This window comes from Schistocerca nitens, chromosome 2, assembly GCF_023898315.1.
Source record: "Schistocerca nitens isolate TAMUIC-IGC-003100 chromosome 2, iqSchNite1.1, whole genome shotgun sequence".
Taxonomy (NCBI): Eukaryota; Metazoa; Arthropoda; class Insecta; order Orthoptera; family Acrididae; genus Schistocerca; species Schistocerca nitens.
In genome coordinates this window covers 315506391-315523050 of record NC_064615.1, presented here as the reverse complement: position 1 = coordinate 315523050, position 16660 = coordinate 315506391, and the positions used below count along the sequence as shown (strand labels likewise).

Here is a 16660-nt window from a genome sequence, read left to right as displayed (position 1 = left end):
CCTTTGCGTTGTTGGTCTATGACTAGGAAAATGAAAGGATGAGAGAGATCGAAACTGGGTACCGGTATTCTTATTTACTGCCACCAGTGAAACCACGCAGTCATCTAGTCAAAACGGTCGATAATATATTTTCTGTCAGCTTGAAGTTCAACCCTATCATTTTTTAGTTTACTATTCTCATGCAGTTTAGTAATACTAGTCTGCATCATAGTTATGTGAAATTCGATAATGACACAAATGAAACACGAGGCGGTAAATGACAGAACGCAGAGAACGTACCGGACATTTCGTAACCTATCTCTTTTCACCGAACAGAGAAAAAGCGGAATATCAAAGCGATTTAAGAAAAAGCAATTACTGTTTTGCCGTAATACATTAACGCGTGTTGAATACATACGATCAGTCACGAGAAAACAAAACAGACAACTTCGATTCATTGTTGAGATACGGGGAAATTTCAGACTGTACGAAAAATAATGCTTGTGAAACATATGCTGGATGAAACTCAGTTGGTTGGAATTAATATTTGGTTGATGTAGCAGTAAAACTGATAGTATACGAAGAACGACAATGCAGATAGTATCTTTGTTGGTTGATCAGCAGATGAGTGCCGCAGAAATGGAGGCAAATCCGAGCTCGCAAACACGCGATGAAATACTCCTTTTATCTTAGTATATTCTCCTCAGAATATAAAAAAATACTGGTTTTCCGCGTTGAATTCACTAATTTTATGGGCTGTGGAAGTAAATTTTGATCGATAGCAGCTCGCGCAGTGGCGTGTAATGTGTCATAATACCTCTGCTTCATCCATGAAAGGAACTGAAAGATATTTAGTACAATAAGAAGTGCCTGCTGCCAAACACCTTACGTTCAGGCACAAACTATAATTATAAGCGTTAATTACAGGGTGTTTCAAAAATGACTGGTATATTTGAAACGGCAATAAAAACTAAACGAGCAGCGATAGAAATACACCGTTTGTTGCAATATGCTTGGGACAACAGTACATTTTCAGGCAGACAAACTTTCGAAATTACAGTAGTTACAATTTTCAACAACAGATGGCGCTGCGGTCTGGGAAACTCTATAGTACGATATTTTCCACATATCCACCATGCGTAGCAATAATATGGCGTAGTCTCTGAATGAAATTACCCGAAACCTTTGACAACGTGTCTGGCGGAATGGCTTCACATGCAGATGAGAAGTACTGCTTCAGCTGTTCAATTGTTTCTGGATTCTGGCGGTACACCTGGTCTTTCAAGTGTCCCCACAGAAAGAAGTCACAGGGGTTCATGTCTGGCGAATAGGGAGGCCAATCCACGCCGCCTCCTGTATGTTTCGGATAGCCCAAAGCAATCACACGATCATCGAAATATTCATTCAGGAAATTAAAGACGTCGGCCGTGCGATGTGGCCGGGCACCATCTTGCATAAACCACGAGGTGTTCGCAGTGTTGTCTAAGGCAGTTTGTACCGCCACAAATTCACGAAGAATGTCCAGATAGCGTGATGCAGTAATCGTTTCGGATCTGAAAAATGGGCCAATGATTCCTTTGGAAGAAATGGCGGCCCAGACCAGTACTTTTTGAGGATGCAGGGACGATGGGACTGCAACATGGGGCTTTTCGGTTCCCCATATGCGCCAGTTCTGTTTATTGACGAAGCCGTCCAGGTAAAAATAAGCTTCGTCAGTAAACCAAATGCTGCGCACATGCATATCGCCGTCATCAATCCTGTGCACTATATCGTTAGCGAATGTCTCTCGTGCAGCAATGGTAGCGGCGCTGAGGGGTTGCCGCGTTTGAATTTTGTATGGATAGAGGTGTAAACTCTGGCGCATGAGACGATACGTGGACGTTGGCGTCATTTGGACCGCAGCTGCAACACGGCGAACGGAAACCCGAGGCCACTGTTGGATCACCTGCTGCAGTAGCTGCGCGTTGCCCTCTGTGTTTGCCGTACGCGGTCGCCCTACCTTTCCAGCACGTTCATCCGTCACGTTCCCAGTCCGTTGAAATTTTTCAAACAGATCCTTTATTGTATCGCTTTTCGGTCCTTTGGTTACATTAAACCTCCGTTGAAAACTTCGTCTTGTTGCAACAACACTGTGTTCTGGGCGGTGGAATTCCAACACCAGAAAAATCCTCTGTTCTAAGGAATAAACCATGTTGTCTACAGCACACTTGCACGTTGTGAACAGCACACGCTTACAGCAGAAAGACGCCGTACAGAATGGCGCACCCACAGACTGCGTTGTCTTCTATATCTTTCACATCACTTGCAGCGCCATCTGTTGTTGAAAATTGTAACTACTGTAATTTCGAAAGTTTGTCCGGCTGAAAATGTACTGTTGTCCCAAGCATATTGCAACAAACGGTGTATTTCTATCGCTGCTCGTTTAGTTTTTATTGCCGTTTCAAATATACCGGTCATTTTTTAAACACCCTGTACATTCAATGACACAATGAAATTCTGTTACTAAAGAAGATTTTTTTATTTCTTTTTCTTGCAGCTGGCTTCGTCCGCTGATATGGAAGAGCTTCAGGAAGGGTATAACAGAGGACGATCTGTACGACACTTTGGAGGAAGACATAACAGGCACACTAGGGGACGAATTAGAAAGGTGAGTTTTAGTTCCGTTGTCTAAACATTTAATATTTTACTTTCGGTGAATATATCTTTTTAACCATGAATTATAGATCCCGTCACGCGCTGCATATTGAGATTCCCAACAAATCAATTCTGCCTCGCAGCCAATGTGCCCAAAACTTTGCAGAATCTCATTCACACTAGGTCATTCGACTGGACGATATCGTCCTCCGTCTGTTCTGCAACTTCTAATATTTGTTTTCTCCTGCAGTTCTTTTCCTCTATTTCTCCTTCCATTCCCAAGTTAGCTAATTCTACGAACCTGGATGCTCGAGATGTCCCAGAAACTTCACCTTTCTTTTGTTAGAATTTTATAGACTTTTTCCGTTACCCACTCTCTTTAGTGCTTATTCAGTGCCTACTATAACTTAACGTCTAATTTTTAACTCTCTTCTGTAGCGCTACATTTAAAATGTTTTCAGTTTCTCTTTCAACAGCTTTCACCGAATACACATATCACTTCCACAGTTAGCAAGCGAGATGGGTGTGGTAAGGTGCCAGACCACAAAAAAACGTAACACTTCATCCGGAAAAGATAAATTTATTTTTAAAACGTTCCCCAAAATGAAACTTCCTGGCAGATTAAAACTGTGTGCCGGACCGAGACTCGAACCCAGGACCTTTGCCTTTCGCGGGCAAGTGCTCTACCAACATTTTTTCTTTTTTTTCGTTGCATCTGCTCGGGGCGGACGTCGTAAGACATCCGTTTAAGTTCGTTGTTGATCGATTAACTCAGATTTTTTATTATAGAGGGGAAGCTAAACCTCTGACCGAAAACGCTGAGCTACCGTGCCGGCAATCTCATTTTTGTTCGTTTTCGTTCGTTTCATCTGCTCGGTGCGGACGTCGCAAGACGCCCGTTTCAGTTCGTTGTTTGATCCATTAACTCAGTTTTTTTATTACAGAGGGCAGATAACCCTCTGACCGAACACGCTGAGTTACCGTGCCGGCTAGAGTTCGAGTCTCGGTCCGGCACACAGTTTTAATCTGCCAGGAAATTTCGTATCAGCGCACACTCCGCTGCAGAGTGAAAATCTCAATCTGGTTCCCCAAAATGTTGTTATGAATTTTTTATTTAACACACGAAATGTAACAAACACAAGGAGATGCAAGAAGACTGCCAGAAAACTGTTAATATTTGAAATTAAAGAAATTTTCAGTGAAGGTTTACAGTGGTGACGTTACGTAAAAACAGTAAGAATTCAGGCCTTACTAAAATAGACGGAAAGAACGTTTCAGTTAACACAGTTTCAAAGAAAAATAGACTACATCTATCCTCACAGAACTTTTAATGAAGACATCAATTGACACCTGTCAGCCCAGCGATCAAAGCAACGAATGGGCTATTGTAAAAAAAAAAAAAAAAAGTGAAATATAAACTTTATCTACATCAGAGAAATATTATTTGAACTCTTTAAATAGAATGAATTTGACTCAAGCTAGTTGCCTAACACAATGTATAAATAAAATTTAAACACAACGGCCACAATGATTCAACTAAAACAGCAAGTAACGAACTTAATCCTGAGTTCAAAAGCAAATCACATAAGGCCAGCAAAAATAAAATTCGTAAATTACACATCAGTCTCAAACCTGATAGACAGATATAACTGTGGCATGGGCAGTCAGAAACCTTTATCAGTGTAAGCTAGGCAAGTTGGGACCGGTAAATTCTTCAAATAAAACTGGCATTAACCGAAGCCTATAGCACGTAATATAAAGGACCCTCTGGCACAGCGGATAGTTCTGAATGACTGTTCATACAGTCTATACACTAAGGTGCTCACCACATAAGCCCAACAAGTGTCGATGACTGCAACTCAATAATCCCACTTTGCCCGTGAATTCTACAGTTACAAATAGCAGGCCAAGTTCCGGGACAGTCGTATACCAAATCCAAACGACGTGCTTCTCGGGCATATATAAAACGGCAGTCAAATGGTTCAAATGGCTCTGAGCACTATGGGACTTAACATCTGAGGTCATCAGTCCCCTAGAACTTAGAACTAGTTAAACCTAACTAACCTAAGGACATCACAAACATCCATGCCCGAGGCAGGATTCGAACCTGCGACCGTAGCGGTCTTGCGGTTCCAGACTGTAGCGCCTTTAACCGCACGGTCACTTCGGCCGGCAAACGGCAGTCAAGACGAAGGAAACAGGTGGAAAAAAGTAAGTAAACTGTTTATTATTTCGAAAGTAGTGACCAAAACCGTTAATACATTAATCTTACTGTGAGATAAGACGGTCATTTCCTTCGTTGACACCAAACGCTTACAAATGTTGACGAACAGCACCATTCTGTTGTAGGATAATGCCCGCCCACATGTTGGAAAGGTTGTTACGACTACGCAGCAGAAGTTCCGTTGATAAGCCCTTACACATCCTACACACAGTTTAGATCTCTCCCCTTGCGATTTCCATATTTTTGGGTCCCTGAAGGAACACATTCATTCATGGCCGTTGATTTTCTTCGGACGAAGAGCTACACCCTGGGCACGAGGGGGTGCTCAAAAGCAGAACCTCCGAATTTGTTTGTGAAAACTGTTAAAGCTTTTTAAATAAATCAAACGTTATTAACATTCTACATCTTTGTTCTTCATGTCTGCATATTTTCAGACCTCTGCCACTAGAGGCCTCAAAATTGGAGTGTGTAACACGGCGATATGCAACGTAAATATGTCAGTCCGTGCGAAACAGCGTGCTGTGATCAATTTCCGAATTCGATGAGTTCGTCCACACGTGGAGCAGTCTCCACTTCAGCGTAACGATGCCAGACCGCAGACGAGTGCAGCGACAACGATCCGACGACCTCTAGAGTTCACGGTCATTGATCATCCTCCATACAGTCCAGAGTTGGCCCCATCCGAATTATATCTATTACCAAAACTTAAAGAACTCCTTCGAGGACTCGATGTTCATGGTGATGAAGCGGCGCAAGCAGAGGCGATGTTGTGGCTCCGTCAACAAAATCAAACATTCTGCATTGACTGTATCAACAAACTGGTCTCTCGTTGGGAGAAATGTTTTCACAGTCAAGGTGACTTTGATGAGAAATAAACATGTAGAAATGAGGAATAAGGATTTAGAATGTTAATAATCTTTGTTTTTTTTAAAAAAAGCTTTAAGAGTTTTCATATTAAAAATTGGGTTGAATTATGAGAGGCATTACTTTTCAACACGCCCTCGTGCAGTTTTGGCTCTGTAGGCAACCGCAAACATTTTCCGTGAAGGCATCTTGTCTCACAATGGGATAACTGTATTAAGTGTTACGGGGATTACTTTTGAAATAATGAACAGTTTGCTCCCTTTTTTTCCAAGTATCGTTTCCATTTGACTGCCCTTTTAAGTTGATATAATAACAACAGACACCCGCTAAAAATGACGCTCAACTGCAGCAATTGCCCTTAGCGTCCACGTGCCACAAGTCTGCCAGTATTTCTCCTTGGATGGCAATCCTCCAGTTATTGATGATAAACGGCTGAGAGCGAGCTCCGTGTTCACATGTTATGTCGGCGTGGCAGAGCGCACACATGGGCCCTTGCGGGACGCGAAGGAGTCGGTTGCTGTGTCAGCTACACAGCCCAAGAGATTACACAGTGCTTCCGGATATCATATCGAAGCAACACACTGGTCAGAAACCAAAAATTCGAGCAGTGATTAAAACCGATGCCAATCGGAAAGTATTAGTAGCTTTGAATATGGATCAGTCGGAAATTTCTTGTTACTTTCCTTGACGAGCCGTCGTTGCAGGCTGCTTCCCATTGCACTCTTACGCCGGCCGAGGTGGCCGAGCGGTTCTGGGCGCTACAGTCTGGAACCGCGCGACCGCTACGGTCGCAGTTTCGAATCCTGCCTATGGCATGGACGTGTGTGTGATATCCCTAGGTTAGTTAGGTTTAAGTAGTTCTAAGTTCTAGGGGACTGATGACCTCAGAAGTTAAGTCCCATAGTGCTCAGAGCCATTTGAACCATTACACTCTTACGACCTGTCGGTCAAGTGCCAAACAAGCGTCTTCTGCATGTGCTTGTCCTTTACAATCGTTTTCACAGTGTAGTAGTGTGTAGGCCTACGGATCGTATAGATGGACGACAGACATTGCCAACACCCTCACCACGAACGCAACCCATTCTCTCAACCTTGTGAATCAGATTCTTGATTGTTAGCATACTTTGACCGGTTGTCTTCAGCTTGAACTCGGTTGCAAACTTCCTTTGAGCTGCAGGTGGGCTATACTATTGCTCGCATAGTAGGTGTTCACAAGCGCTATACACTTAGGCACGCTGCAACGTGACAGTTTCACTTGCAAATGGCCGACAACAAGAAGGCGTGTGCGCATGCGCATATTAATTCCCATTATGCCACGCTGCCAATCGTGCAGTTTGAACGTCCTACCGCCAACCGTTCAAAAGTCATGACGATTTTATTTCATATAGTTCAATAATTGTCATCCTGTATATAGAATGAGTGGAAGAGGACGGAAACCGGATGTTATACAGGGCGCAGTCTTCCTGAAAAGCTTTAGTGGATCAAGAGAACTCAGTGTTCACCAGTCGACGGAAGCTCGCTATCAAGAGAGTACTGCACTCGCACTCATAAAAATACTATGCAAACGTTTGGATGTTAATGAAACACAGTCCAATGTTTACCAACGGTATCCCTCGCAGCCAGATTGTGGTAATGAAAACGTTTTCACCATCAGGATTCGGATAATGACATCTGTTATGGTTGCATTTCTGATAGCGACGTCACCCACGCAAGTGGGAGGACGACGGTTCAAACCCGCGTCCGGCCATCCTGATTAAGGTTTACCGCGACTTCTCTAAATCGCTTCAGGAAAATGTCAGGATGGTTCCTTTGAAAGGTCACGGACGATTTCCTTCCCCATCCTTCCCTAATCCGAGCTTGTGCTCGACGGGACGTTAAACACTAGTCTCCTCCTCCTCCACGCGAATGGGCATTTTTCCTTTTTACTGCCACTTCATTTTCCTAAATTTCATATTTAGAGGAATACGTTGAGTACATAAATCTTCAAGCAGTGTATTATACTTTCAATACGAAATGGAACGCTTATCTTTACCACATCACAAAATACGCCTCATAAACAAGCCAACGAGGTCATCGGCTTTCTCGAATACAGCATGAAATACAGCTTCTAAAGAAAAGTATCTCAGTGGCTACTCCAAGTCATTTCCTTGCTTTGTATTTTAGTAATGCGTTCCTGCGTTATGGAGTTGTGGATATGGCAGAGACCTGTCGACGATTTCCGCTGATGAATGACCGAGGCTGTCGGGATGAGTGACCGGAGGCAGTCAAGATAATGGCAGGTTAAGTCTGTTATTGCTTCACGGAAATCTGATTAGCTCTTAATCTTATCAAAACCTGTCCTGTGCAGTTACAAAAGATTTAAAGGTACTACAATTTTTTATTCTGTTCTTCGTACTACATAAACAATAACGCTATGGTCTTGGGGTACAGTGTTTGCCTACTAATCAAAATGTCCGGGATCCTGGATTCGACACCTTTCATTGCGTAGACATTGAATTGCAATAATCAACAATGGCGCTCAAAGACATCCGGAAGAAGGAATTACTGTTCATGTTGCAAAAAGGGCGGAAAAGCGGATAGTAGTACAGGGCCTCCTCTTGCCCTTGGGGTAAGAAACTACCATTAACGGTGGAAGAATCAGAACTGATCAACGGCATGAGGATGCAGAAGTCAATGGAAACTACTGCATTAAAGCCGTATATTGTGGATCTACAGAAATGTGGACTTTAATTGAAAAAGTGTCATGATAACGTCTCCATTGGCAAAAGATTCCAACTTCCGCTTTACAGCGGAGTGTGCTCTGATATGAAACTTCCTGGCAGATTAAAACTGCGAGACACTACCTCGGGACCTAAGCCCTCCACGGTTAAGTGCTCTGGCACCTTAATAGCTACCCAAGAACGACTCACGACCTGTCCCCAGATCTTTACTTCCGACAGTACCTCATCTCCTACATTCCAAACTTCACAGAAGCTCTCCTGCGGAACATGTGAGACTAGCACTCTTTTTTTTCCCCAGGAACGATATTCATGCGAACTTCGCAGGAGAGCTTCTGTGAAGTTTGGAAGGTATGAGATGAGGTACCGGCAGAAGTAAAGCTGTGAGGACAGGTTGTGAATCATGCCTGGATAGCTAAGGCGGTAGAGCACTTGCTCGCGAAAGGCAAAGGTCCCGACTTTGAGTTTCGATCAACACCACAATTTTACTCTGCTAGGAAGTTTCAGTCCCAGATTAGACCACCATGAGGATTTCCTGGAAGAGATTGCCAAGAGATATGTAACCATAAGCAAAGAACTGAAAAACACGAAACAGTAACGTTCTACGAGTCGCAGCATGGAATGTTAAGATGTCTGAATTTGATAGGGAAGCTAGAAAACATGCAAAAGGAAAATTCAAAGGCTCTATCTAGATATTGTATAGGAATCGTGAAGTGGATTGGAAATAAGATTAGGATTTCTAGTCAGATGAATGATGGACAATATCAACGGCAGCAGAAAATGGTTTCGAGCGTAGAATTTGTCACGGAGAGAAATGTAGTGCAGTGAGTGAGTTACTGTGAACCTTTCAGTTACAGGATTATTCTAACCAGAATCGACAGCAAACCAATGTCAGTTCAGGTACTCGTGCAAATGATAACACACAGATGATGAAGAGAAAATAGGAGATGAAAATATGGAACGCTGCAGCAGGGGAAGAAATAGAAGAGAGAGAGTTACGGGAGTTACGGGCTCGGCAGTAGGAACGAGAGAGAAGAAAGACGTACGTGAGTTCTACAATCAGTTCCAGCTGTCAATAGCAAGTACACCGTCCAAGAATCAAAAGTGAAGGAGATGTACTTGGGAAATGTCTCGAAACATGGAGAGATACCTGTTGGATTACATCATGGTTACACACATCTCCTGAAATCAAATGTTGGAGTGTAAGACATACCCAGGAATATTACACAACATAGACTCATATCAGAATTTTGTAATGATCTAGAGTAGGCTAAACTTTAAGAAAATTAATGTTTAAGGAAGTGGATACTAAAAGTACTGAAGAATGGTAATGTGCATTAGGCTCTGTGAGGCTACAGATGTTGCTATAACCAATATCACAGCAGGAGTTCTGTTGTAGGCGAATGACCATCCCTAAAAGGCGAATCACAGAAGATGCGCAGACAAATCTACGATAGATACAGGGAAGGTAACTGCAAAGAACCCGTGGGCAATATATATGAAATACTTAAATTGATTGACGAAAGCTGGAAATATAAAATGTTCTGGAAAAGATAGGAATACAGTATATTGAGTCACTTAGGAATGAACACAATGGGGACGACAGAGAAGCTAAAGTGAAAGGGCGGCAGCAAAAATGTGAAGAAATCGAAAAAGAAATGATTGTAGGAAGGAGCGACAGAAAATTCGAAAGAGCTGTCGGTGAAAAGCAAGTGCGTCAGCATTAAGAGAGCAAAAGGTAACTCAGATGTGTTGTTATTCTGGACTATTCAGGCTTTGTGCCAATTTGAGCTCATCTTACTCACTATGGTAATGTCCGCTGTGTACAGTGTTATTGGCCATCGACTTAGCGTCTTGGTACCCATACGCTAGCGTTAGATGGTTCGCTGCAGTGACGTCCCTATTTTTATGTTAACTGCAACACAAAAATGTCGTCCCAGGGTGAAAGACTGTTTAAGCGTGGATATTTCCTTACCTGCCACGTCTTCATGTTGATAAATTTCGCAACTTCTCTGTCTCTGTGTTCACAGGAATACGTAAAATACGTGTTTCCCAGTACCGTACTGCACTCTTTTTTACGAAGTAGGATACTTAATACCGATCATAAAACAAGCCTCATCAACTTGGCCAACCAACTCATTTTATTTCTTAAACGCAGCAGTGAAACAATTGGCTGCTGGCGAATGAACGTGTTTATTGCAAGCGAAATATTTTTGAGATTATGTCCGCCGTTTCTGGGCTTTGCTCTGTAGCATGCTTTGGCGCAATAAGGAGTTGTGGATGTGACAGTGTCTGCAGATGAAAGACTGAGGCTGTCGAGTAGAATTACCACACGCAGCAAAGATAATGGCAAAATGAATTTAATACTGGTTCACAGAAGCCAGACTAGCTCTAAATCTTAGCGTGACCAATCGTATGCAGTTGGAGACTAATAACAACGCTTTCGAGGTCGCACAAACAGTTATAGGTAGCTACGGCCTAGACATAGTCCATATTGAGAATTCCTCTGTATCTAGAGGGAACAGAAATGAATTCATCACATTGATACGCTTATCAAACAAACCGGTTCAACCTGCTTTGCATTTGGAAGTAAGTGCTGATATTTTCTGCGTGTTTTAACTTCTCCTTTCCTGAAGTAAAGGTACCGTTTTATGTTGAGGTAATAAGCGAATGTGTCACACAGGGCTCTTCCAGAAAGTTAGAAGATCAAAAAGTAACAGTTTAACGAAATTAAGGTCGTTATGGGCTGTACTACATGAGTATGAACAAGGAAATCACCCTTTGCCTTCTTGAAACAGTTGTCCCCGCTTTCACCTAATGAGTTCGGGGAAAAAAATCATGAAAATTAAATGAGGATAACTAGACGGGGTTTAATATTCTGCTTATTACTTTTCAAGTATCTTGGTAATGCTACATCTGCATGTAATATTATTAACTATTAGCGATAAGTCAGCTTCAAATTAACTACGATGCACGTGACAACATCAGAATTTACTTATGGAGCTCGCAACTTTTTCTAAAGTGCAAAATAAAGATCTCTGTTCTAGTTGAAGAATGTTTTAAAACGTTGTCGACAGACATACAGTAGGATATTGAGAACATCTAGAAATGTGGAACTGAATTACCCCTGGTAGGAAGTGTTTGAACATTTGGACTCTGCATTACAGACGTCTTCCACCACTGCAGGAAACAATGTTCACTATAAATGCTGGTCAGATTATACGATATGTAATTACTGATATAATTCAGGAGTCGTTGGTCACGAGTACAATTGTTTACTGTGTCATAAAGTATGAACAACAAGTAGATAGCACAAAGGCATCAGCTTTCTGAAAACAACAGTTTTGCTTTTAATTTTATAAGAGCATTGATTTTCAGGCTTATTAAATAAAAATAATGTAAATTTAATACCCTTGACAAATAACAGATGTTAGTGTGGCCTGCTGAAATGTTTCACCACTACATCAGTCTGGTAACGCATATATTGTCTCGTTTCATATTCCAGAAGAATAGCGTTGATGATGCTACCTACCGGACGTGATATCTGAGTAAATGTGTGACGTCTGACGCGTAGGCGAGTGAATGATTGATGGCGATATATTCGCCGCGTGACCGTCGGCTCTACGGGACGGGAGGGGGTGGGGGAGGGAGGGAGCAGGGTGAGGGTTGCGGGGAGAGGAGGAGGGGACTTGTTTTGGAGAGGCATTAGAGGTAGCTGCAAGAATTCTCCAGAAAACAAGAGGCAAAGAACCAGCAGCAATAAGCATTCCTTCTGTCTACCAGTACGATAGGGCCGGCCATGTTCCCGTAAGGCAGCGATACTTTCTGAAAGTGAGCAAAAATACTCCTATAACAAGGAACGAGAGAAGTTCCACTGACCATTCTGAGATATAAAACCAGTAGTCTGCGAAGCCAAGGTACAGAGATAGCACACGGTGCACAAAATCAAAGTGCCCCGGAAAAAACGAGTATTTATAAGACTGACCCTTTTTAATGAACAGGAGAACTGTCCATCACAGAAAATGCTGTAAGATGTGATATACATATATGCACAAACAAATGGTTAAGTGGTTGCAATCTCAGAAGAACTGGATAATTTATTCAAGAGAAAGATCTCCACAAATCGAGCATGTCAATAACACGTTGGTCCACCTCTGGCCCTTACGCAAGTGGTTACTCGGCTTGGTAATGATTGATAGATTGTCCTCCAGAGGGATATCGAGTTAAATTTTCTCCAGTTGGCGTGTTAGATCGTCAAAATCCCTCGGTGGTTGGAGAGCCGTGCAAATAATGGTCAAAGCGTTCTTAATTGGAGAACCGAGTAACGGTTTGCAAAGGACCAGAGGCGGACCAATGCTTTATTGACTTGCTCAGTTTGTGAAGATCTTTCTCCTGATTAAATCATCCAATTCTTTCTGGAATTTTAAACATTTGTTTGCCTGTACATATACACCTCATCTCACTGATGTTAGTCCCATTCAGGTAATTCCTTCGTTGTACGTCGTTTTCCTTTTTTGTCGTAGAGTGTATTTGCTTACAAGACTGGAGATGTTTTGGTAAAACCTCGGGCAATGCGAAAATTAGACTGGCGTGAAACGGGCTCTGTAGCGAATAAAAAGCGTGACTATACGAAAAGAGTTCGAACATCAGAAACATTCCTCGAGTGAGGGAATGCCTGGGTCAAAGTCCGAGGTAATCTCAACGCCGTTTATGTTTGCAAGTGGGAACTACGAGATCGTCGCGTCGAACACCACAAAAAAAGGACCTGCTTCTATATTTTTGACTAACTTACTGCTGCACATGAGTCACAGCGTCCAGGCGAACTTCCGCGAGTTGAGTTCTGTCGGTGATTTCTGAGTGAAGTCAGGATTTACGGATACTCGTTTTTCTTTTTTTCTGATGAGGCCTGGTTCGACATTTGTTCAAATGTGTGTGAAATCTTATGGGACTTAACTGCTAAGGTCATCAGTCCCTAAGCTTACACACTACTTAACCTAAATTATCCTAAGGACAAACACACACACCCATGCCCGAGAGAGGACTCGAACCTCCGCCAGGATCAGCCGTACAGTCCATGACTGCAGCGCCCAGACCGCTCGGCTAATAGCGCGCGGCATTCGGCATTTCAGGGTGTCAGAATTCACAGAACATGCGCCGTTACCCATCAGAAAGTCCTCATCAGTACTTCGAAAATGGTTGCATAACTTCAAGGTTAGTGCTTGACGAGCAACTTCTGGTGTTCGCATCGTAACACGACTCTTTCACGAAACTGTTGATGCTAACTGGTACGTCCAGAAACTGTTTAATTCATATGTGGATCAGCTCATAGAAGATGGATGACTGTATGAATGATTTGAGCAAGACTGGGCAACAGCGCACATCTCCCTGACAATATTGTCACGAGTGCATGAGGTGTTCGATGACGAGACGACAGTCAGCGAGAGGCAGTGTGGCCTCATGGCCACCTCGATCGGCTGATCTGTCTCGTAGCGACTTTTACCTATGGGGCAAAATGAATGCTCATGGGTGTTCAAATAATCCTCACACACTGGAAGAGCTACGGCAGAACACCATAAGCACTATTGCTTCCATCCCTCAGACAGAGCTGCCTAACGTGTGTCAGAATTCGATAAATCGTGCATAGCGCTGCAACGACATCGACGTTGGCCATTTCCAACATGCTCGATGATGTTCATTAACAAGGGTTAACCCCCTCCCCCCTCGGTCCTACTGCAAATATTTTCCGGGTCAGTTTTATTTTGCAAGAGCGTTTCTCAGCCGATGAAAATCAACTTTCTGAACGGACAACACGGGGAAACCAAGACAATTATAACGCAAGTCGATTACATTTCTTAGGGCAGGTACCGCAGTTGTATAAAGTTTTTGAAATTACAGCATTTCCACCTTCGGCTGTAACTATTGCTCGTTTTCTACTATCGGCCAGTCTCAGCTGATATGCCATTTTCAAGTGGTAGTTGACGTGCATGGGAACAAACCAGCAATCTACCCGCTCATTGAAATAAAAATAGTATAAAAACACTACCAGAACCGGAGCACAACCAAGTGCGAGTCACCTGTAATAAAATAAATTGCCTTAGCTATTGTTACAGGTGACTCGCACTGGACAGTGTTCTCGCTCCTTTCTTCTCGTCTCTTTGCTTAACGCTTAACGTTTGAGTTTGCTTGCGGAGAGGCTTAACTTGAAATAAATCAAAACTCTTAGCGGGGTTTCGGTTTTGTGCAGTCACATCAACACGTCACTCCGTTATGACGTCCTTTATTCGACAAGAAACAATCCTTCGGTTATGAAAAGGGCCAGTTGTAAACTGTTGTTACGCCGTTAAGATCACGAGTTGCCTAATATATTACTTGATAAGACAAAGGAATTCTCGGTTCAAACAAAAACTAGTGAACGACGACCAAACCACGAGAAACGCGCTCATTGCGTAATGTTTTCTTTGTGAAATTTCGCGATGGGAACAATGAGCTTTGATAACATTCACCTAGCATTTGCCAAGTTCACACACGCCAGTGAACTGCTGTAATCTCATTCGTCAGTCCATATAATGCTCTCATATTTATCGCGGAACGGAGACGCAGTCTGTGTTACTGTAATCAGTGGCGAACATTCAATGTCGTGCCACTTGAATTATGAAGGAAGGCTGGAAGATTAGGTTTAACGTCACGACATCGAGGTCGTTAGAGACAGATCACACGTTCGGAATGTTTGGAGGATGGGAGGGAAATCGGTTGTTCCCTTTTAAAGGAACCATCCCGGCCTTTGCCTGGAGCGGTTTCGGGTAATCATGGAAAACCTAAATCTGGATGGCCGAGGGCGGATTTGAACGGCCGTTCTCCCGTCTGTGAGCGCAATGTACTAAACACTGCGCCACCTCGTTTGGTAAGTGGATTATGAGCTGCCGCTCACTCGTGGAATAAAATTCCAAACAGATTACAACGAATGGAATAAGTACTAAGTCACTCTCTGCTGGAAATGCGTGGACATTTATTTCTTACGAATCTGTTTCCTGATGTCACAACAACTGGAAGCGAATGACAAATCCCTAGCTAATTATTTTTATAACGTTGTGTTGGTCCTTTTCCGTGATCTCAATCTCTGTTCATTGTTGTTATGGTCTTTGGTCCGCACCTCTTCACGCTAGTATAGCGTCTGAAATTCTCAGGAAAGCAGAAAGATTGGGACCCGTCTTCGCGTCGATTTTTTAGATTTGAGAATACTCAGTAGTTCAGTTTGAGAGAGATGGCGCAATGGCTCTACCGTAGGCTTTTCGTATGAACCAGCCGGTTAGTGTCACGAAATAATGTACACGCTCTGTGAGAAGCTAAATCATAATGGGCTGACAGGAATTAGAGCACCGTACCTCCCGAATATAAATAAGGTGTTAATCAGTGGTTTAATACTTTTGTTACGAGTGGTTTGCTCCTATGTTGGACACAATTGTGTGACAGTTAGGGTCGGCCGTGGTGGTCTCGCGGTTCTAGGCGCTCAGTCCGGAACTGCGCGACTGCTACGGTCGCAGGTTCGAATCCTGCCTCGGGCATGGATGTGTGTGATGTCCATAGGTTAGTTAGGTTTAAGTAGTTCTAAGTTCTAGGGGACTGATGACCACAGATGTTAAGTCCCATAGTGCTCAGAGCCATTTGAACCATTTTTTTGTGACAGTTAGACAATCTGAACTCTAGATATACTTTCCCACACCACAGATAGTGAAAATTTCCACCGAACACGTGCGAGATCCTGGAATAATTCATATGACCTTTACTTTCCCTTCGTTGATGTTTTCGGACCTTATTGGCAGTCTTGTGAAGCAGTTCCTGCACTGACGTATATCCGATCTCTCACTAAAATACATATCGCCTTATTCACTTCGAAAAATTGGTTATTTTTAATACGTTGAGTTTATTGAAGATCCTGGAACGAAAATTTAGCAGGAACAGGCCTACCAATTATGCCTTCGCTAGTTCGCTATTTAGATGAAGGGAGACGTCAGAGTGGCAAGTTTATGCTGCAAGTCGGTCCTTGATGTACACTCAGCTAATTCAATTGATAGACTCGCCTCTAATGGCAAGTATTAACTTTCGAGTCCTGATTTGGTTGACGGTTTCAAGTTTTGACATATATGTAATAAGGAAACGTGGTTGTGCCTCGAGCAAACACAATTTCCATATTTCGCTACCCACACATGTTTCGGAGTAGTTTCTCTATCTTCGGTGAGTTTTC

At 42.9% G+C, this 16660-nt stretch overlaps 1 protein-coding gene across 1 annotated transcript in view; it reads left to right on the top strand.

Moving 5' to 3' along the window:
* The window catches only part of LOC126236084 (ATP-binding cassette sub-family C member 4-like), a 370212-nt gene that overhangs the window by 49399 nt on the left and 304153 nt on the right, over positions 1–16660 (top strand). The window contains exon 2 of the mRNA XM_049945147.1: positions 2516–2626. Within this exon, the coding sequence (XP_049801104.1) occupies positions 2516–2626 (111 nt within the window). The remainder of the gene's footprint in view (positions 1–2515; positions 2627–16660) is intronic.